The 23,128-nt window shown below is 32.4% G+C and overlaps 1 protein-coding gene across 11 annotated transcripts in view; it reads right to left on the bottom strand.

The window, feature by feature from the left end:
- Positions 1–23,128, bottom strand: part of LOC130894644 (glutamate-gated chloride channel) — a 108,887-nt gene that overhangs the window by 8,577 nt on the left and 77,182 nt on the right. For 9 of the 11 annotated variants that reach the window (XM_057801574.1, XM_057801571.1, XM_057801579.1 and 6 more), the window contains 5 exons: positions 20,918–21,138; positions 19,613–19,695; positions 19,320–19,460; positions 16,138–16,290; positions 9,633–9,847 (listed from right to left, as the gene is read on the bottom strand). In XM_057801574.1, the coding sequence (XP_057657557.1) occupies positions 9,633–9,847; positions 16,138–16,290; positions 19,320–19,460; positions 19,613–19,695; positions 20,918–21,138 (813 nt within the window). Of the gene's footprint in view, positions 1–3,670; positions 3,698–9,632; positions 9,848–16,137; positions 16,291–19,319; positions 19,461–19,612; positions 19,696–20,917; positions 21,139–23,128 lie in introns of all 11 variants that reach the window. The other 2 variants (XM_057801576.1, XM_057801577.1) reach the window with 1 other exon arrangement.

The following is a 23,128-nucleotide window of genomic DNA, read 5'->3' as shown; positions in this document are numbered from 1 at the left end:
TGCTGATTTTAAAATCAATTTTTCGTGAAACTAATCTCTTTGAATATCAGTCATTTCCTTACCAGCATTTATAGTAACCTAGCCGTCTGAAAAGTTTTATCCATAAGAAATTTATGTGTACTAGAGCTTCAAAAAAAATTCGTGTTTTGAAATAAAAAAAAATAGTCTGGTTTCCGGAATACCCAAACTCCCAAAAAATTGGTTGAGATATGTTCCTCACATACTGATATTGGTACAAGAATATTAAAATATAATCCTCCATCCCAGTAGTTCAATTTCATGTATTTCGTAGTATTAGCAATGCCATAAATGACAAGGAAATGTGAGAGACATCGGGAGCTCGTTTTTTGACGGAATCTTTGATATTTTTTCCTTAATATACTTTACGTTATGAATTGGCAATATCGACCTCAAACTTAGATTCATCTTTCCAGATAAATGAGTCCCATTCATGTTCTAGTGCTTTTTTTTAATAAAACGTTACTTTATCTTAGAACGGCCGTCGTTAGTCATACCTTTAGAACGGATTCTAATGCAGCTTTATGGAAACAGAAAAAATAACAGAAGTGGTCCTGATAAGCAAGTGGAAGTTATTTATAAGGTTCACCACTAGAAGGCATATTTCAAAACATAAAATACAGTTTAGTTTATCACTTCAAAAAATAGTTGAGGGAGAGTAGGAAGCCTTGTTATGAAAAACCAAATTAACATTAAAATAGTGGAATCCCCATGTCGATATTTTTAGTCTGGTAAAGACGGTACTACACGATGCGTCCAACGTTTGCGCTCACATTTACCTTCCAACTTTAACTGAATATTGGACAAAGGCTGGAGCCTTGTCTAAACTTACCTGGAGAAATGAAAACATGGCAAAAAAGTTGATGATCAGCATATAATAGATATTAAATTCTATTTAAATAAACTGGATGATACGTGAAGTGTGTGTATTTGTATCACAAGTGTTGGCTCCAGCTTCGTTTCAATGTTGGGTACTCCTTTAACGCGGATCAAAAAACAGACTTTCCATGGCCAATTTTCCGAGCAAAACATTCGTCGAATAACATGCGCACTACGACCACAATATGCGTTCAATCATAACAGCGTCCAAGCATCCGTGCAGTAGATGCATTTCTAATATGACAGATGTGGTTAGTTTAGGTTAGGTTAGGTTAGGTTAGGTTAGGTTAGATATGACGATTCACTACCGGATTCAATGGTGCCTTCTGATATGTATCATCGTAATTGTTTTCTTATTTCGATTATGCGGATTTACTGGGATTTTTTCCAGCATATCAACGAGAGACTTTGAATCTGTGTTATAATTTCTTATTATTGTATAGATTAGATCATTAGATCACTTAAACGATGAATATTAGTGAACAAATCTGTCAGTTAATATCATCTGGTTGTTTAGTTTTATAGCAATCTTGACCATCGATATTGAAAAAAATGCGATAGCGGGTTGTTTAGAATTGTATAAGAATCCTGTCTGATACGATAAAGTTATCTGGTGGGTTAATTTAAACTTGACAAAAACTATGTATATGGCTGTAGGCAGGGTCAGTTACACCAATTATAAGAATTTTATATTCGACATTAGTTTTTATCCAATAGTTTTTAAAGCTTCTTAGACAACTTCGTTGGAAATTAATTGGCAAACATTTGAAATAACAAGTATTTCTGCTAGGGTAATAGATCGTTAATAGTTATTCTTCTTCCTTGGTCTGATCTGATTGATCTGATGATAGAAAAATGATAATTCATTCATTAGGTGCATGATTTGGTTGTTGACTTTGTCCCAGTACCTAAACTCGGTTAAGATAATCCGGGTCGTGGGTCGCGTGTTCTGTATTATTGTTGTGAAATCGTGTTACTTATAATAATTTTTGAAACTAAGTTACTTTTGGTACAATTTTCTGCTTCAGCATGTGCAGCTATAACCCTGTATACTGTTACTGTCTCAGAAATAGAAAGTGGATTCTTTTTGATAAGCGTTAAGAATTGTACTCGTTTGCTGATGGAATTTTGTCTTATCAAGTAATTAATTATGAAAAGAGCGATATTGTTCAACAAACATAATATTTGCGGAAACGAGCACAAAGTTTTATCTAACTTCGCGCTTAATACTTAATAGAATCTTCAATTACATTGAAAATATTGATGTGAAATCAAATGGTGATAGAAGTTTTGTTACTATGAAAGCAAACGATGATTTTTCAAAACAAGTCAGAAGTAATTACTTGAAATGTCTCGAGTTAGCAAATCAGGCATTCCATTTGAAGTAAGAGAGTTTGTAAATGCTGCAGTGGGTAGTTTAATACACGAAAAATCAAGAAGTAGGTACGCCCTAGCTTACCAAAAATTTGGAAAATAGTGCAATTAGAAAAATATTAAGAAAAGGTACTACTTGCTTATTATGAAATCGTCAGTCCACGTGGACTCATCATCTCCACTAATTACCAATGAAAACATCGAATCGTAAAAATAAATCTATGTATTTTTATTTACAAAGTGTGATAGGTTCATGGTAGAATTGAATTGGGAGTTGAGTTCAGCGTAAGAAGTTTATTAAACAACAAATACTGCATGATTTTCATATTGTCGAGGACCATCATGCTTCTAAAAAAGTGTTAGGCATACCGAACAAATCTAGAACGAAATTTGGTGAATATTGATATTGATCCCGTGATAATAAATACTAGTGGAGACAGCGCAGATTCCGGACCGGATAAAGCAAGATTTTCAGTAATATATTCTGCTATCAAAGTTACAGGAGTATGAATGAAATTACCAACGCTTTGAATACAAATAAGTTTATGAAGTGAAATTTTAACTTAGTTAAGAGGGACACCAAGTTGATAGACTAAATATTACGTCCTTTCTGTGAACTATATAAATATGTTGGTGAATAAGTTTTCCAGTAATAAGATAATATTGGATTTTATAACTTATATTTATTTTATAACTTAATCTGTTATTTAATTACCAATTCGTGAAGGTCGATTTTTGTAATATTAGTCATAACGATTATTTATACATAGTTGACTTATATTTGATTTGCTCCTTTAGATTAGTCACGTGATGGAAGACCTCCACCGTCAGCTAATAACGATCTGGAGCGAATTTCAAACTTATAATTAGATCACCAAAATAAAAACATTTTATGAAAGATGTACATATTTCGAATAATAGTACAAAGAAGACTTAAAACTAAGTGATTCTGTTGTAAAGCAAGTAGTATACACAACAGGTAACAATAAAAATGAATCAAAATCAATTATTCAATCCATATTTAGTACGCTTATGGATTTTTTGGCCAATTGATTGATCTATTATCCCGTCGAGTTTATGATTACACTATAATAATTTTTGATTTAAAAAATGAAGCGTGTATATAATAAGCTTGCTATTATTAATTCAAAGAAACCGAAACCAGGGAATAATATGCTTGTTCAGTATTGGATATAAAATTGTCAAAATAATCTACAAAGCAATGTAGGCTTCCGCGATTTTATACAGTCTGAGAATTGAACTTTCCGTTGAGATATGGAATGGTTGTAACTTCAAAACAAATTTTTTTTAATACATATTATATATAACGAAAACAGAATTGGAAAACTTCAATTCTCAAGTCTACAAAGCTGTAAAATAACTATTTTAGCAATAGTACCTGAGGCTTGATCACCAAAGCTTGCAGCTACAATAACAATGAAGATTCATCAGATTCCGAATGGTTTGAATATTTTAGAAGAAATAAATAAAAATATACATGTTTAGCAAAAATACTGGATTCGTCAGAATTCAAATGTTTTGAAGTTTAAAGAAGAAATAAATTAAAATATACATGTTTAGCAAAAATTTGTGATTCATCAGATTCCGAATAGTTCGAGGATTTCAAAAGAAATAAATAAAAATATACATGTTTAACAAAAATATTGGATTCGTCAGATATCAAATGTTTTGAGGATTTTAGAAGAAATAAATAAAAATATACAAGTTTAACAAAAATTTTCGATGTAAGACTTTCTTCAAATTATATTTGATAGTTTGATGTTAACTATATAACTTCAGGCGGACTTTTCTTCTTATTCTTTTGAAATACAACTTTACGTGTTGCCAATACATACAATAAAGTTACGTCTAAAAGAAGGCGCCTCAAAAATTTCATTTTTTCGTCTAATTTGAGCGAATTCTTGCTTTAGCACGCACAGATTAGAAAAATAATATACGACGAGTAGTTAATAAATAACGAAACTGGTTACGAAAAAAGGTTTTATTTTAAAAATTATTCTACACTCGAATGTTTCCCTTCAATAAGTCTCGTTATATAATAGTCAGACCTCGTAATACAGCTTAATAAACTGTACGGTTAGACGTATAGGTAACAGAAAATAATCGTATTAAAAAATGCTACTTTGAATTATTTCTTAAAAGATTTTGAACCAAGACCAAATTCAATTACAAAATCATCTTCAACTGTTTGTTGTGCTATTAATCATTTCAATATTTTTATTTCATCTTCATTCCAACAAAGTCCAGTCATCCAGGTTTTATCTATGGAAAAATTACTAGTCAACGAAATTTTTGTATACATCTTAATTACTGTGTTGTAATGAAGATGTGAAAAAGCGACATCGAGATCGTGTGGGCTAAATAAGGTCAAAAAGTCATGAAAATCAGTTTTTCGCAAATATTTCACAATCTATCGCTCCGAGGTCAAAAGCGGTTATCATAAAAATTTTTCCTAGTAAACTTATCTACAAAAAATTTCTTTTGCATTTTTCTGTAAAATCAACCGTTTTCGGAATAAAGTGCTTAGAAAGCGACTATATCATGACGATGCACTCGTTTCCTTAGAAACTACAAGGTAGAATGCAAAGGGGTTTTTTTAAACATGGTTTTCCCGTAGGCATAATCAATGATATTCAATAAAAGATTTTCCTATTCAAGAATAAATCGTTTTATTTCATTACATCGTTTTTTCTTATTCTTTGTCGATATCTTCAGTTTGTATATTAGTAATAATTGCTGACAAAACGTCGAGAGGACTCACATATACATCTTCATCATGTAACACAATTTTGTCAAAAACATTAAAAATAACAACAACGAATACACCAATGTGACTAAACTAACGCTAACTTGACTACAAACAGCTACTGCCGTCTACCTCGCTTGCGCAACTAATCCGTGATTGTCTGAACTTTTCCAACATATCCAATCACTTTCCATTTTTAGATCGTTCTGGTTTAACAATCGAATTATTGTTTGGCAAATTAATTTTAGATTGTAAGAAACCTTTTTTCAATTAAAAATTAGCGTCTGGCACAATTTGAACAACAATAAAAATAGTTGGAAATAATAGATTCACGTGGCAAAAAGTTTAATAAAAACAATAACAAAAAAAAATTCTTAAGATGATTTGAAATTATAACTGCTATTGATTTCCAAGCAATATATGGCGAGTTATTTGTGAAAAGCTTATTTTCGTGACCTTTTGACCTTCATAACTTTTTTAGTCGGCACGATATAGATGTCGATTTTCCACATCTTCAGTTCACTAGGAATTTTTCCGCAGATTAAGGTTTGAAGTGCCTAAAATGACAACGTTATGCGTGTACGTGGTATTAGTTTGAAAAAATCTTCTAATTTTTTGGAGATCTTGCCTCTAGTCATCATCATACAAAACTGTACTTTTCATATCATTAATTGTTTATATAATTATAGATGTTTATCTCATTACAAAAGCAAAAACAAAGAGGATAGCACTGTCAAATATTGCGTACTGGTCTAATCTCTTATTATAAAGTACAAATACTACTTTCACTCCTCTGAGGTCTGTAAGAACTTGAACACGCGATTTTTGGAACTAGCAAAATAATTTCGATCACTAAGCTTTGACTAAATTTTGAATCACACATTCAACATGCAGCAAGTGTGATAAATTTCTCAACCAATATGGTTCAAACTTTATTAGAAAGGATAATAACTTGTAATGTGAATTGTGGTTTTTCACTTTTTGATTCCATTGAAGATGACGATTAGGAAACGGCATACTTAGGTACATTAGAAGTCATTACTGTTTCCAATAATGGAAATTAATTCAGAATAAATTTTGAAACATTTGTCTTTATTTAATAACCACACCTCGTACATCTTAATCCACAGAGAGGGTGTTTCATGCGACAAAATTTTGCTGGTAATTACTCGTATGAAATTAATGTGGAACTTTCCTATTATAAAATTTCTTCAGCCCAACCATTTCCGAGATATCACCCTTATCACCAAGTGGTGACTAAAATTAAATGTTTTTTAAAATTTTACTAGAGTTAGAAACTTTTGTACATACATACGGGTATTTTTTAAATATTACTGTTACATTATATGGGGGTGAAATTGGCAACCTTTTATTTCATATCAAACCTTTTTTCAAGATAAAGTTTAATGAAAGTTTTGCCCTAAACGCTATTTGTTGATAGCAACTATGGGTGTCATGTAGACGAATGATTAAGCCCCATGAACAGAAATCACAAGGATTCAGCTTTTATATGATTTCCAAGTCTATAAAACACGCGTGGTATTTTGAGCCGACAGCGGAACTGGAGAGATCCAATTAATATCCACTTATACTTCAATATATTTTCGCTTAAAGGAGCTTATAAGCTGTTTAACTTATTGATGGAAATAATTTTTTTTTATTCTTATAATTATAGTCTAGTCATTTAGTTGAAAAAATAGAGGTTACCTGTTAAGTTTTCCTGGAGTTTTGAAAAATTGGCAATTTCAAAGATTTTAACGTGCTTTTTTCGAATTTAAAAATTGCCACCTCGTATATTTGCCGCTCGCGCCACCATATTGGAGAAAAAGCGTCTAAAAGCAGTTTTTTCATAATAATTCTTTCTTGACGCATTTTACAGGAAAAACATATCTATACAAGATAATTGTAAAAAAACTTTCCTACAATTTATGTCAAAATCTTTTTTCCTAATTTTAATAGTTTCGGTGTACATCCACGCCTAATATTTAATTTTTAATTTATTACTAATTTAATAAACTGCTTATTTCACCGAGTCGTTTGGCAACATGGCGAATATTTTTCATCTATTTGCAATAAAATCATTACCTACGTCCAATTGCATTGAATCTCCAATGTCATTATCGTATTTGACGGATATCTAACAGATGTAGTAATCTTAGTACCAAACAAACTTCCTGGGTAATGATGCGCACAAGTACCGCCTCATTGGAATGTTGAAGACAAAATTTGAAGTTGAACACTTCATGGTTAAGCAAACTTTCGAAGATACATTAATAATTAATACCAAAATAAGCATTTGATTTTGTAGTAGATGACGGTGAAGATGTAGATCTCTTCGTTCTTTTGACGAAGCAAATACATTCTCAATCCAGCAAAATAAAAAATTTCACAGCAAAAATACTTCATAAATAGTATGAAAGATGGAAAAGTCGCAAAAACCTTGATTTAAATGAGGTTATCGAAGTATTTAAAAATCCAAATGCTTATTCAGAATTCATTCCTAAAGCTTCCTCATCGAATGATACAGTTACAGTGATACAGTGAGAAGTCGCTACCACCAACAAAAGCTGCAGCACGACACAATCGTTTCGAACTTATCACCAGGTTCATCAATGGTATGGGAATGAACAAAACAAAATGTAGAACAGTGAAGATGGAAAAAACAATTCCATTTATTATATTCGAGCCTCCTGCACCGGAAAGCTTGTTGAAACTTATTTCTTGCTAATGCAAGAAAGATTTGCGGATGCCGGATGCGCCAAACTGCTCCGTTGTGTGACCAAAATGTGATGGTTCATGTGATAATTCGCAATTTCCATTACAAGATAGCAGTGGAGAAGAAGAAACGGACACTATTCTCGAGCAATTAAACGACTAAATCGAGAACGAAGAGGAACGCGATGAAACTGATGATCCCATCACCGATGATGCAGAAGAAAATTCCGTTTTTTATATTTCAATCAGTATTGAAGACGATGAAAGCATAACACCTGGACCTTCAACAACAATGAACTGTCGGAGATTGAACTACATTTGGAAATAGTGAGTCAGACGTGGATTAGGCCTGTTCGGGATACCACAAAAAAACTCGCCGCTTTCTTTAACTCATGGTGGTGTGGAATTGAGTATTTCTGCTGGAACGTGTGTTATTATCAAAAAGCTGCTTTTAGGCTTCGTTTTTTCAATATGGTGAGGCGAACGGCGAATATACGAGGTGGCAAAGCCGAAATTTAGTAAGAGCTCGTCAAAACCTATAGAATTGTTAATTTTCATCACTCCAGGAGAACTTTCCAAGTACAAATACCTAACCTAAGCTAACCAGAGATCATTGCTAAAGCTGGATAACTTTTGAATATACAGTTACATTGATGTGAGGAGTTGCTACCACCAACAGAAGCAGCAGCGCAACAACATTCGTTTCGAACCTATCACCAGGTTTATTAATGGTATGGGAACGAATAAAATATAGAGCAATGGGTTTGAAAAAAAAACAATAATGAGTTCATTCCTGTTACTAATTTCGAGCCCCCTGTTCCAGAAAGCTTGCTGAAACTTATTTCTTGCGAATACACGAAAAGTTTTCAAGAAGTTTGCGGATGCATAAAGACAGTGCTCGGTTGTGTGAGCGAAATGTGATGGTTCTTGTGATAATTCGCAGTTTCCATTACAAGATAGCAGTGAAGAAGAAGAAACAGACACTATTCTCGACCAATTAAACGTCGAAATCGAGAACGAAGAGGAACGCGATGAAATGATGATTCCATCGCCGATGATGCAGAAGAAAATTCCGTTTTTGATATTTCAATCAGTACTGAAGACGATGAAAGCACAACGCCTGGTCCCTCAACAACAATGAATCGAAGGAGATTGAACTATATTTGGAAATAGTGAGGCAGACGTGGATTCGGGGTACCGCTTTCTCTAACTCATTAAAAAACTGCTTTTTAACGTAATTTTTCCGATATGGTGAAGATACGAGGTGGTAAAGTTGAAATTCGGCCAAAACCTATAAAATTTATAAATATTTTCAAAACTCCAAAAGAACTTTTCAAGTACAAATACCTACTGACTGTACTATTATTGATTTCGATAAATTTTTTTTTGTCATTAATAATAAAAAGATGTATCGAATTATAATTTTCGGTTTTCGAAAATTGTTTTTAAAAATTTATTTTACAATAAAATTAAATGAATACAATTAATCTCAAAAGCGAACTAACTAATATTCATTGAATGAACTATATATTCAAGAGCGATACATATATTCATTACCAAGTTGCTTACAAATATTTGTATTTATAATAAAATAATTGCTGATGAAGTGTTTACGATATTTAATACAATTGCGTTTTATATAAATGTCCTTCTAGAATTTTCTCCGTGTAACTATGGTTTTATTTCTTGTGCGTATGGTTGATAAACAAAACTGTTGGAATATAATAATATCTATGTTCGAAAGTAGGAACCGTGATTTTCCACAACTCTGTAATGTGCTATCCTCTTTATAAGAATTGTTAACACTCGCGCACACCAAGAACCAAAATTAACACGAATAAACAGCCAAAATAACAAAAAATTTATATTGCTTACTAACCTGTGTTAAAATATTTTCTGCTGGTCTATAAACGATATTATGTAACGGCCTTTTTCTTCCGACGTAATTAACACATACGAATTCTAAAAGGGAAGCGTATATGAAACACATACAGACCCCGTCCCAAACGTTCATTGCTGTTAAATTCGATACTACAGGTAATGTTGAACGAAAACCGTTTGAAGTTGTGAAAAAATTGAGCATTGTTGTTACACCTAAAAACAAAAACATATACTATATACATATAAAGTATTGAAATCGATATTTAATCCGGTCAATTTAGACATTCGAATTTACATAAATTCCCGTCAAATTGAAAATCAATTTTTTGACCTTTAACCTTAAATAAAATTTATTAATTAATTTATTATTTATTATAAAGTATATTAAGCAACTTTTTCAGCTTGATGGGAATTTATGTAGCTTCACTCTTATTTTTTTAGTCAAATTTGACCAGACTAATTATACAGTGAGCGGCTAAATTCTGTAATTTTCTCGCAAAGGACTAATCACGGGTATTTTTTTTAGATATTCCTGTTATATTATACGGGGGTGAAATTAGCAACTCATTTCATATCAAAACTGTGTTTAAGATGAAGTTTTATGAAATAAAAAAACTTCTTAATCATAATTTTTGTAATGAATTGAATGGAAAACAATAAAAATGTAAAACGTAATAAGATTAATAATAAATGTTGAAAATAACCACCTCTAGCCGAAATACATGAACGTATCCTACGTGTCATGGATTGCCATACACTTCCAAAGATTTGACATGCATTTTTTATGGTATCACACGATATTTTTATACGATTTTTCAAATCGTTAACATCAACTATGTGTGTCGTGCAGACTAATGATTTGAGGTAACCCCATAAACAGAAATCACAAATATTCAGATCTGGAGATCGAGGAAGCCAATGTTGAGGCCCTCCTCGACCAATCTAACGGTTGAAATATGATTAATCTAAATGTTGCATAACAATCCGACTGTATACTGAAACACCATCGTGCATGAACCACATACTTCGTCTGATATTGTGTGCAATGTCCTCAAGTTGTTCAGAGAGATCATTTCCTCAAAAACTGGTGAAAGAAATGTCATTTAATGGCTGAGGCAAAAAATGTGGGCCAATTTAGTTATCCTCTACGATTTACGTTCACTGAAAAAACATTTTGATAATGGTGCTTTGTAATCTCATGGGGATTCTCGTCTGCATAAACTTGATTGTTGTGAAAATTTATGTGAGAGACTATTGAAAAATGTGCCTCATCCGTAAACAACTTATTTAACTGATTTTTGGGGTGTTGTCAATTTTTTAAATGCTTGTTTCCGGGTGTACATCAATTTCAGAAACTATCCGGAAACGACAAATGTTGATTGAATTTTTTTTTAACTTTCCAGTTGCGGATAAGTGACTGTGAATACGTGCAAATACGGAATAATGAGGTGCAATTCGTTGCGGATATTTTTAAGATTAAATGCGTCTAGCTTGTCGAGAATTACCATAAAGCCATATCAACACAATGCATGTCGGCCATTTCGACGTTCGTATACATGTTATAATACACAGACAACGCAAAACACTGTTTTTAATCAGACTACAACAATTTGAATAAAAATTAAGTAAACACGGTAAATAAATGTCCAAGTGACTACACCATTCTAAAACTTGAAATTGAAAAACAAAGTAAAGGTGATTATTTCCGTATTATATTTTACAGTTTTCTACTTAATTTATTAAAAAAATTATAAACTATGAGGTTTATTATTATTTTATATGTAGCGATTGATTTTGGGAAAACATTTTAAGAATAAAAAATATTTTTAAATGAAACAAGGAATATAAGTTATAATTTTATTGAATAAAACTTCATTTTGGAGAAAAATTTTGATATGAAATAAAGTGAGGGCTGTTAATTACACCCCGTATCATGTAACAGGAATAATGTAAAAATACTCGTAGTTAGTCCTTGATGAAATTTACAGAATTTAAGGTTTCCGGCATTACTGATATTTAAAAAGATTCTAGCTCGATTCCAATCACCACATTTTATGGGGCGATATCTCAAAAAGAGGTGGGCTGAGGAAATTTGGTTTTAGGAAAGATCCATCTTAATATCATACGAGCAATCACTTCCTGTATTTTGCCATGAAAAAACACCCTGTATTACAGAATCATAATTTAATGATTTTGATATTTATGGACAACAATATATTTATAAGGAGAGGGTGGGTATTGGAAGGATCATTTGAATTAACCGGAATTTTACTTTAAAAAATTTTATTATTAAGCTACATAGTTGAAATTTTTTACGGTTCTTCAAGATAAATTTCGTCACACTTTAGACACTTTTGCCACCTCTCCGGAAGCTTTCTGATGCCTTCTTCATAAAAATTTCTCGGTTTGTCATTTTACCTCTGCATTGCTTTCAAATCGCAGTCCGCCAATTGTCATGAATTGTTATGAACACAACACCACGTATGTCTTTATCTGTAGATCAGTCATCATAGCATATCGGAGAAATAGTAAATGAACCGAAAAAGGTAAAATTTTTGATATATACCTTATACCCCAGTCAAATTGTAGTTCTGATTTTTTGGTATGTTGTTTGGGACTATTAGGGAAGTCTCTATCCAATTTTTCAGAAATAAAAACCTTGTGCTTCTTTCGTAGTACTCCAAAAACATCGAAATTTTTGCCGATATGCTGGTTTTCTGACTATAACTTTGAAACTATGCGTTTGTCGTGAATGTCTATTCCATATTTATTTAAAGCAGTTAAAATTTGCTACAAAACGAGGCCAAGTGTCGCTCTGTAGGTATAATAGTTTCTGAAATACAGCCTTCCAAAAATTGCTAATTTTTTCCAAAAAAGTGAAATTTCAAGTTTTGGTCAAGTTTAGACCTGAACATCAGAAAAAATACGTATTCTACGAAGGTAATTATGATAATAGAAGTTACAGCTAATTTATTAGCTTGCATTTAAGCTCAACCGTACGTCTTTAGGCCTTACACCACTCACAATCCTCAAATAACCAAAAATGGAAAAATCGGTTTTTTTGTAAATTTGACCATATGAGTTCCAATGATAATGGGTAATTTACACAGGAGATATAGTAGGTACTCTTAAGAAACGATTGTAATTTAATTTTGAGAGGTATATTGTATAAAAAAAAAGTGAAAAAATTATGCACCCTCAGATTCTGAATAAAATTGATAATAGATCAATGAGCACGTCCATAAAAGTGAGGGATAAAATTCAATGTCAACTTGACTTTCTATCTTCCTCACTATCTTCCAGCGAATGTATATAGAGAAGTGATAAAGAACTGAAAGAACATTTCACATATGATATGGCTCCGTAAATAAGTATAGAATAATCATTCATGCCAAACGTATTATTTCAAAGTTATAGCGAGAAAACCAGCAAAACGGCAAAAATTTCGAGATTTTTGGAGTACTACGAAAGAAGCACAAGGTTTTTAGTCCTGAAAAATTGGATTTAGACTTCCCCAATAGTCCCAAACAACATACCAAAAAATCAGAACTAGCCGTGCACTTGTGATTTTAGGCTTTTGTTGTATGCGATTTAACTGACTTATTAACTGGATATTTTGGGTCAACATTTTTTCGGGTTTTGCGATCTACTCTATTTTCTCTATTTTTTTCTGACCAAAATTCTATATTCTACGAACCGATCTTCATTTGATCGGGAAGCTTATCCGGACTGAATTCCAGTAGAAGAAGCCCCCTTCTAGAACATCAGAGAAGTCCTTCCAGCTGCCCAGACCAGACCTAACACAGAGTTTCAGCCTTCAGACGGATGCCTCATCAACCTGAATCAAGGGGAACCAATAAACACAAGGATCATCTACTATGTCAAGCTAAGTCTTGCCAAACGAAGATACCACATAAACGAAATCGAATGCCTCGCAGTCGACTGGTCAATTAAACGATTCAAGCACTATCTCCAAGATCAACATATCACTTTCTATACTGACAACAGAGCTTTGACTGGGCTAAGCAGATTCAAATTGGAGAAAGCAAAACTTTTAAGATTCACTTTTCTTCTACAAAAACACAATCTCAGCATCCACCACGTCTCAGGAAACTCCAACGAGCTGCTAGACTATTTCTCCAGTCTCTCCGATGCATAAAACTTCGTAAACGAGTATGGCCTCCTTTAAAAACAGTTGAAATAAACGATTTCCCCATCTCATACCTTCTAGAAGACCCCCAAGAAGTCCAGGAAGAAAGCACTAACCCCACATCACCAGATACCACAAGACGCACTGTGGAAGTCTGAAACAACGCCTAGAGACCAAGAAAGTCCGGAAAAAAAGCTAACAGGCTCTATCAGGGGACTTCTTCATCTAGAACGATATCTGCCTCTACACAACGCCAAATAATTTTTCCCGGAGGTCACGAGAAAGGAGTCCTAACCACGAATCGACATCCTTTGGAACGAAAGAAATCTCCAGAGCCATTAAGCGATTATACTACTAACCAACACTCCAGATATCAAGATATCAAGAAATACATCAAATCAGGTCTCGTCCGCCCCACTATCAAGTCGCCACCAGCATCGATGGAAGCCAGAGAACCAAAAGAGCCCTGGAAGATTGTCTCCTTTGACGTCCTGGGATCCTAGAAAAAATCCACGAGAGGTAATCGCTGGATCTTGGTTGTAACAGACACTTCACTTTTTCTAAATGAGAGAAATATCCTGTACCACATCATGGAAGGCCAAAGCAGTGTTCAATTACTGGTAGAGGAATCTGACAAAGAAGGAGCTATCCGGAACTCGCGATTACAGACAAAGACTAGTTCCGTTGCGGTCGTTGGTGTGATTGAGAAGCAAGAGCGGCAAAATAGTATAAAAACACGACCTAATCGCTCCTGATTGACTTCACTTCACTTCTTGAGCAAAAATCTTCTAAAATTGAGCTTGAAAACCAATCTAGTTATTTTATTTCTTTGTGAGGATAAGTGATGCTCTTAGAAATCCCACGACGACAATCTCAAGTAATGCACGTCCATATTGTACGTGTTTTGGCAGTGATGGAATCCTTGGCATCCGTATCATTGTACAGGTACATCATGTTTCTTCAATTCTTCTTGTATGCCTGCTCTTCTGCTAAATGTGTTGTGAGTTCTTTTGGAAATTTGAGGTGGTTGCAATGTTCAACATACATTGTTGACCCACAGGAAAACCGAACTGATTAAAGCACGTCTCCCAGCGTATAATCGCTTACCTATATGCTTTAACGCTGATCCATTCTGATCGCATTAATTTCATTATAAATTTTACAGGGTGATTGATTAGTGTTATAAAGTTCAATGCCTTTTCTGTCCTTTGACATATCAATTTGAAAATTTGCAGAATTATAGCCGTCATTAGTTTTCACATTATAAAATTATTCACAGTCTTACAGGGTGTTACAGAATAATGTGCCATATCTATACAATGATTATGTACTTATATCTAATTAGTTGACAATTAATTGTGAGTTGGCTATGATTGATTTGTCAAAAACTGATAATTGACAATGACATGACATGACAATAGGTACATTATTGATTTGTTTTTGACAGATAAATCATAGCCAACTCATAATTAATTGTCAACTAATTAGATATATGTACATAATCGTTGTTTGGGACAGAAAAATCGATTATCTCAAGAACTAATAAGTAAACTAAGGGAATACTTGATAAAAAAGAAGTAAAGGGTAGATTTCTTCGATAATCACATAGCATACAGGGTTATTTATTTGAATAAAATCAGAAAATGATGATTCAATGAATATTAATGAAATAAATAATTCTCCAGAATTTTTACTACTATTCGAATGTTTTGGCGGTAAAAGATTTTCATTTTTGAATTCCTCTTACATATTACAAGGTGTGTATTGTACTGAGGAGGTTTCCAAATCTGCGATAAAATAAATAAAAAAACGTAACTTCAATATCTGGAAGCTCCTTTTGAGATTGTAAATAATTTTGAAATGTGAAGACTAATGATGGGCTGAAATCCTTCAAATTTTCAGATAGCTTGAAGGACAAAGGAGACAATAAACTCTATTATACTAATCAATCAACTTGTATAATCGAAATTATGAAAGGTGACTTAATTATCGTAAATTACTTGAAAAAAGTCCCTATTTGCACGCCTTTGTTGGTTGTAAATTCAAAAGAGCGAACAAATTTTAGCATGGAATTTGAGTTGATGCACGACGTGCATCAACAGAATACGTCGTATTCTATTACGGAAAATTTGAATTTCCAATTGAAGAATATTATTTTTGTTCATACAAAATTAAATTCTCTGGATATTATTATGCAAATACAGTAGTTTGTATAAGAAATATCGAATGAAATTTAATTATCGCTCATTCATATGTACATACATTTGGCCTCAATTCACTTATTATACGGAGAGTAGAAACTGCATTTTTGTGAAAATATTCTCGTTAATAAAATTTGTTTTTTGAAACGTACCAATCATTACTCTGGCAGGTACAGCATTCCATTCTAGCCAGAACGTGATAAACGAAGACGTAACCAATATTATACCTGGTATAAATACTGTTGTGAAGTAAAAAGCTCGATCTCTCGTAAATATTAATTCTACCATTAAACAACTATAGTTCCCTGAAAGTAATCAAAACTAGTTAAAAGATACAAACGAAAATTTTATAACTACCATTAACAATACTTGTGTAATAATTTGTTAAAATGTCGATGTGGATGATCAGATCTTATGCTCATAATAATAAATTGGTATGAAAAAGTTCTAAAGAATGGAAAACAAAAAAATTATTGATCAAAACATAACACAAAATTCGAATATGAGAAATTCAATTCTGAACAAAAATTTAGATTATCAGAAAAGCGATGCTGCTCTTCTTTTAGCTCTTAGCCGATGTGGTAATTTAAAATTGATGCAAGATACAAAACAAAGTTACGATTTATTGTAAAGAAAAATTTTTTCATTATAAAGAAAGAAAGATCAAGATCGAAGTCATAGAAATAATGGAAGAATTGATAGCGAATTCATCAAGGAATATTTCAAGTTAAAATTATGGGAAAGTTAAGAACAGTAGACGAAAAATGTGATAATGTGAACATAGGATGTTATAGGATAAACGAAAATGGTAATAAAAATTAACGAGTAAGTGACAAAAGCAAGATGATGCTAAATAGATACAAAAAAATGTAGAAGACAATACGGATACTAAAGAATAACAAAAATTAATCAAAGTTGAATAATTCAATGATGAAGAAAACTTACAATTCTATCAAAACATCACAAAATTTCAAGTTTCTACGAATAAACTAATTTGAGGAAAAATATAAAATACTTTCGTACGACCAGATCAGACCTTGTATACAACGGGAAATAATAAACAAGACCTTTAATCTATAATTGGTATGTTTCTTAGTCACAATCGTAAGAATAATATTTCAACTCCATATAAGGATTTCGATGACAAAATTTCCATTCTGACTTTTCTATTATTTTTATTTATATACAAAATGATATATATAAAATTTCAAAGTTGATATTTGGTATGCATTCGAAAGAAATATTGGGCGTGATTTTTAATTTTAGGTATTGCTAAAATACGAAAAAGTAGGAATTTGAAAACGGAGTCGTATAATCACAACTAACCTATAAATGATTCTAATGTTTTTAAGACATTAAAATAGACGTAGACAATTCAGAAAAAATTCTTTTTTTCTGAATTTTATTCTGCAGCAAGGGCCAAGACTTCTTAAAATAAAGAAATGAAGGAATATGACAAATTAATTGGCATGCTTAATGAGCACAGGAGCAAACAAGAAAGAATTGTTCGATACGAAAACTCGGTTGTCAACTATAAAGATTTGAATTTAATTTTAGAATGTAAACGAATATTTTGGATTATTTGGTAAATTACTGTGATAAAATCCTCTTAACAAGTAGTCCAGAAGGGCTAGAAAACCATATTAAGGTTAGTTTAACACGGCAAGAGACTTGACACCTCACCAACTCCCTCAATTTCTGTCACAACAGAACCTGGGATGCAAAACTATCGATATCTCGTTAAATAACGAGACCACAACCTTCTTCTCTTAATACAAACATCCGCACTTTTTATCGACCTTCTCAAATATGCATCCACTCTCCCTACAGCCATTATCATGGGTTACTTCAGCTCCTGGAATACTCTTTTTTGTGATACATCAAATAACATATCCGGCAAAACTCTTTCCGATTCTTTATTGTCCCTTCCCCTTTCTCGGATTAAAAACCGGAATCTGGGCTCTTCCATTGTCGGCTATATGATATGCCCACACAGATTAATTACCCTCTTCGAGAACGAATGATCTACAGGCAAAAAGTTGAATTTGTATGGAAACCTTTACAGAATAGGAACAGATTCAAGAGAAAGGTGTTGGAAGCAGGATGCAAATTTAAGGGAAGAAAAGGTAGGCCGAGAAAAATGTGGTTAAGAGGTGTAGCAAATAACAGAACAGGAACCAATAAAAGAGAAAGCGAGGACATAAAAAGTTAAATTAGTATAGAAACCTTTATAAAATGGGAACAGATTCAAGAGAAAGGTGTTGGAAGCAAGATGCAAAATTAAGGGAAGAAGAGGTAGGCCGAGAAGAATGTTGTTAAGAGGTGAAGCAAATAATAAAAAAACGACCAATAAATGTCAAAGTGAGAAAAGAAAATGTTAAATTAGTATGGAAACCTTCACATGATGTAAACAGAGTTACAAGAAAGGTGTTGGAAGCAGGATGCAAAATCAAGGGAAGAAGAGGTAGGCCGAGAAGCTTGTGGTTAAGAGGCGAAGCAAATAATACAACAAGAACAAATAAAAGAGATAGTGAGAACATAAACACTTAAATCGGTATAGAAACCTTTATAGAAGGGGAACAGATTCAAGAGAAAGGTGTTGGAAGCAAGATGCAAAATTAAGGGAAGAAGAGGTAGGCCGAGAAGATTGTGGTTAAGAGGTGAAGCAAATAATAAAACAAGGACCAATAAATGTCAAAGTAAGAACAGAAAAACTTAAATCAGTATGGAAACCCTCACATGATGGAAATAGAGTCGCAAGAAAGGTGTTGCAAAATTAAGGAAAGAAGAGGTAGGCCGAGTAGAATGTGAAGAGATATGGGATCAGAAAGAAAAAACGTAATAGGAATAAGAATAAAAGTAGGAGACAGACACATAGAATGAAAACTTGGGTACACGAGAAAGAGAAACTTTACTCATTCTATACTAATAAACATCAATTCAACATTCTTGTCATTCAATAAAACCAATGATGCTAAATTGGGACATGTCGTTTACATTATTATTGCATGTAAAAATCATGATTAGAAATGATAGTAAAATACTATTTTAAAAAACGAAAAGTATTGTTCAAACTATTGAATTTATTTCAAATTACATATTCTTTCTATATTGCTCCCGTCGTTTAAATGACAAATCCAAAGTAATCATACTCGAGTTTCTTTGAATTTTACTACGTACAGATTGCAAAAATGTTTATTGCAGTCGCTATAATACCCGCGGGCCGAGAGTTTTTTGACACCCTGGTGCAGTAGATAGTTAACAATGGGTAAATGTGATTTTTAATTATGTTAGGATACAACACAAATATAAATGAAAATTCGCTTTCTCTTACCTCTCCAGCTAGATTTGATTGGGCACACTAATGTTGAATTATTTATGAGGTAAGCATTCAAAGTCATCAAGCTTGGGGATTTACGTAAAACGTCTTCGTCGTTTTTCCAAACGTACTTGATTGCCGTCATCTCATAAGATACTAAAAACACAAGCAGAAACTTTCATATAATCGAAGCCTCTCGTTCTAAATGATTTGAGTTATTAGGATTTGCCTTGTCAGTCTGTTATAAGCATCCATTCAATGAATTCATCCTTATCACACATTTCAAACACAAAAATAACAATACTCACTACTTTCCATTGAAAATGTACACGTTGGGTCGTCGAAGGGAAAAATATTTAAACTTCCTTGACAGGATAAAATTAAATGTCTCCTACAAAAAAATAAACGTTGAAATATTAACTTTTGCATCGTGTTATAGTCTATCTTCTTACACGAGATAGTACGATCATTTTAAATATAACAGAAAATTCTAAATATTTTCAATAATTTTTATAAATATACCTGAGTGGATAATAGCTTTCGAGCTTTGTATTGTTAGAACAGCACGAAATCAAAATTTCAAATGAAAAATCATTTAAAAGAAAAACTTCGAAGAAAAGTTCATCCTTAGAAAAGAATTTTCGACTATAGACAAAGTTTTTGTCGAGATTAGGAGGATTATTCTGTATAGAGCATTCAATTCAAGAGCTTTCAACTCGATTTTAGTTTTTTTCTTGTATTCTTCACCAATTTTATTTTTAGCTGTATGACCACACATGACTTTTGGAGATTTTGTTAGTTGTTGTGCAACTTTAATCAAAGCTTTTCAACAATAAATTGTACAATCAACTTATCCAAATTAACATATCTAGAACCAGTTGTAATCTGCATAAAAGACCCACTTTTAAATGCTTCAAGAAATTCGTATTAGAAATAATACTACCCCTTATAACTTTTGAACATACATTGCATGTTGCAAATATATCCACAACATTTACATCGACTTGTTTAATATCTTTAAAACAATGCTTCGAAATTTGTGGTGTACCCAAATTGTTTTCTATCCCTTGATCCCTGAAAACCCAAACAAATATAGAGTTAGATTAGGTTAAGAAAGAAATATGAAGCCCCCGGGGTGAAAAAAATACAAAAATGACCCACATCAAATTCAATAATTCATTGATGTTCGTTGTTTTGCAAGCACTGACATAAATCTTGTATACATACAGGTCAGTGAGGTCGGTGCTTGTATATGTGTGACATTAGTAAAAAGAGTCGCCATCTATCGATGTGATGTTGGACTAATAATGACACTTTCAGTTTTACGCATTTATTTTATAAATGTCTACCAACATATTACTAGAATAACTTTATCAGAAAAGTATTTTTAAAATACTAAGATACCGAATAAAATATATTCCAATGCAAATACGTATCTTGTATCTTGTATTTGAGATACTTGTATCTTAGATAAGTCACATCTCCGCCTATCTCAATACAATTTAGTTATTTTAACAAAAGGACGTCTCTGAATAGGTCAGAACTTTCTTTCGCCGATATTCAAGAGTATCAAGACTACACCTGTGTGAAGATTGTTTGAAAACAGTTATTACCTCATAAGGTAGTTTACACTTCCATTTCTGTATATCCTCAGCGAGAAATGCATCGGTATAATTGGGTCCTTGAAATCTCCGTGCATAATGAAATAGGTATCGGGAATCCAGATGTCGCTGTGGTGGTGAATGGCATTTAAATAGTCGTATTGGCTTTGATTAGAATATTTCAATCTTGGATCGTACCATTGCTGTTGCAATAAAAACTCTACTTCATATTTCTGAAACGAGAAAATGGATTTTCATTGTCTAATCGTAACAGATATTCCATTACAAAACAACAAACAAACAAGAAATATACGTTTTTGGTCAATATATGTTTTAGGTTAGGTTAGGTTGGGTAAGTTCAAAGTTAGGTTATTAATTTTAGGGTTATGAACATTATATTTGTATATAATTCCATCACTCTTGATTGTAACCAAAAAAATTGTGTAGGAAGTTGAAACAATCCAACCAAAAGAATGACGGGGTCATAAATTAAATGCAAATATAACAACTTGTACATTAAATACAGGAAATTTAATTTAACCTGATCCAACATAACCTAAACTGACTCGTTTATGTTATGTTAGATGTATGTAGATAGTGGGGTGTCGAATTCTCTTTTCGTTTCTTCTATTCAGAAATCCAAATCCTCCTCCAGAAAAGTTAGCAAACACAACCCCACGCAACCACTAGAACCCCAGCCCTGCAGAGGAGCAATTCCTATATCAGTGCGCACTCCAACAAACACTTCTCCTATTAAAATTTCCCTTATTCTACAAATTATATCCAACGAATCTCTCTTTTATATTCGCTGGTAAGTTTTCTTCATACAAACTTTACTTTAATTCGAAGTTTAGATAGGTAGAGGACGATTTCGAATACATTCCGAGGTTTCATTGAAAAACTATGTTTTCTATACACACAATACCCTGATCGGTTGCGTGAGGCATTGGATAGACAAGACAAAATTTAGTTAACCAATCAGTTATTATTAAAACAAATCTCTTACCAGATTTTGATTTTGGATAAAAACCTATCCAATCAGCCGAAATCCATTGCCATGTAAAATTAATATCCTTATAATGATCCATAACACCAGCTTTAGGTGAATTTTGGGTTTCACAAGAAACACAAAATGAATAGTCATTCACAGAGCTCCTGAGTTTTGACCAATAGTATAATTCAGAAAAACAAGAAATATTTTTAGATATGCTTTAATGAGCACCTGGTTCATTGTTATGAAATAACATAAATTCTGTTAGGGGTAGAAACAACAATTTTCCAATTGGATAAGTTACTCTAATTAGAAAAGCAGTTACTAGTTAATATCTATACTTTTTTCTTTTTATTGCTCATTTTTTCACTATTCTTCTATTTAGTCTTCCATTCAGTCTTCCATTTAGTCTCTTCAATATGTGATTCCTACTAAACTTTCTTGTTGTTAATCACCACAATCTTGTTGTTTTGGCTTTTCTTTTTCGTAGATTGATGAGTTCACAAATAAAGCGATTCCTTGAATTTCTTTTTTTCTCTGCCATTCAGCTTGTTAAACTTTTCTTCAAACATTCTAAATATTCGTTTGTTTATGTATTGTGGCACAGTAGTCACTTCTGATTTATTTATTCTAGTTTTCGATTTTATGGAGAAATTAATTTGTTATTCGAGAAATTTAATAAAACCTCGGAATGTATTCGAAATCGTCCTCTACCTATCTACACAACATAGTCTACTAATTTCAAAGTTCAAGTTTTACATCGATAATTTCCTGACTTGAATATTTTTATAATTTAATTTTTCAATATCAAATCATCGTTTTTTAGGTCACACAAAAAAATTGTATATTATACATCGGAAAAGTACTAGATTATAGCTTTCGTTGTTCACAACCTCAAGTTAAAATCTAGTATTTTTTTTCTCTTGTATAATAAATAAATATTCATCAAGAAAAGTTACAATTGATAATATAATAGAAATTCTGATTAAATCATGAGCTGATTGGTACTAAACTCTTGATTAAAATCATAGTTGAAATAATTTTTTATTGATTTTAGAGTAACCTTTCCTAGCACCTTGTTAAGTATTGACCTAGTACGATGCAGTTGTCACGTAATTGCATGAGTAGATATCTGGAGACTTAGAGGTAAAGAAAAAAGTCAGAGAATTTCCAGAATTGCCTCGGTGGCGACGATAAAGCAGATATCTGTAATTTAATTATTCATGTTCGTG

Source organism: Diorhabda carinulata, chromosome 5 (assembly GCF_026250575.1).
Source record: "Diorhabda carinulata isolate Delta chromosome 5, icDioCari1.1, whole genome shotgun sequence".
NCBI classification, from domain to species: Eukaryota; Metazoa; Arthropoda; class Insecta; order Coleoptera; family Chrysomelidae; genus Diorhabda; species Diorhabda carinulata.
This window is presented reverse-complemented; position numbering and strand designations above follow the sequence as displayed.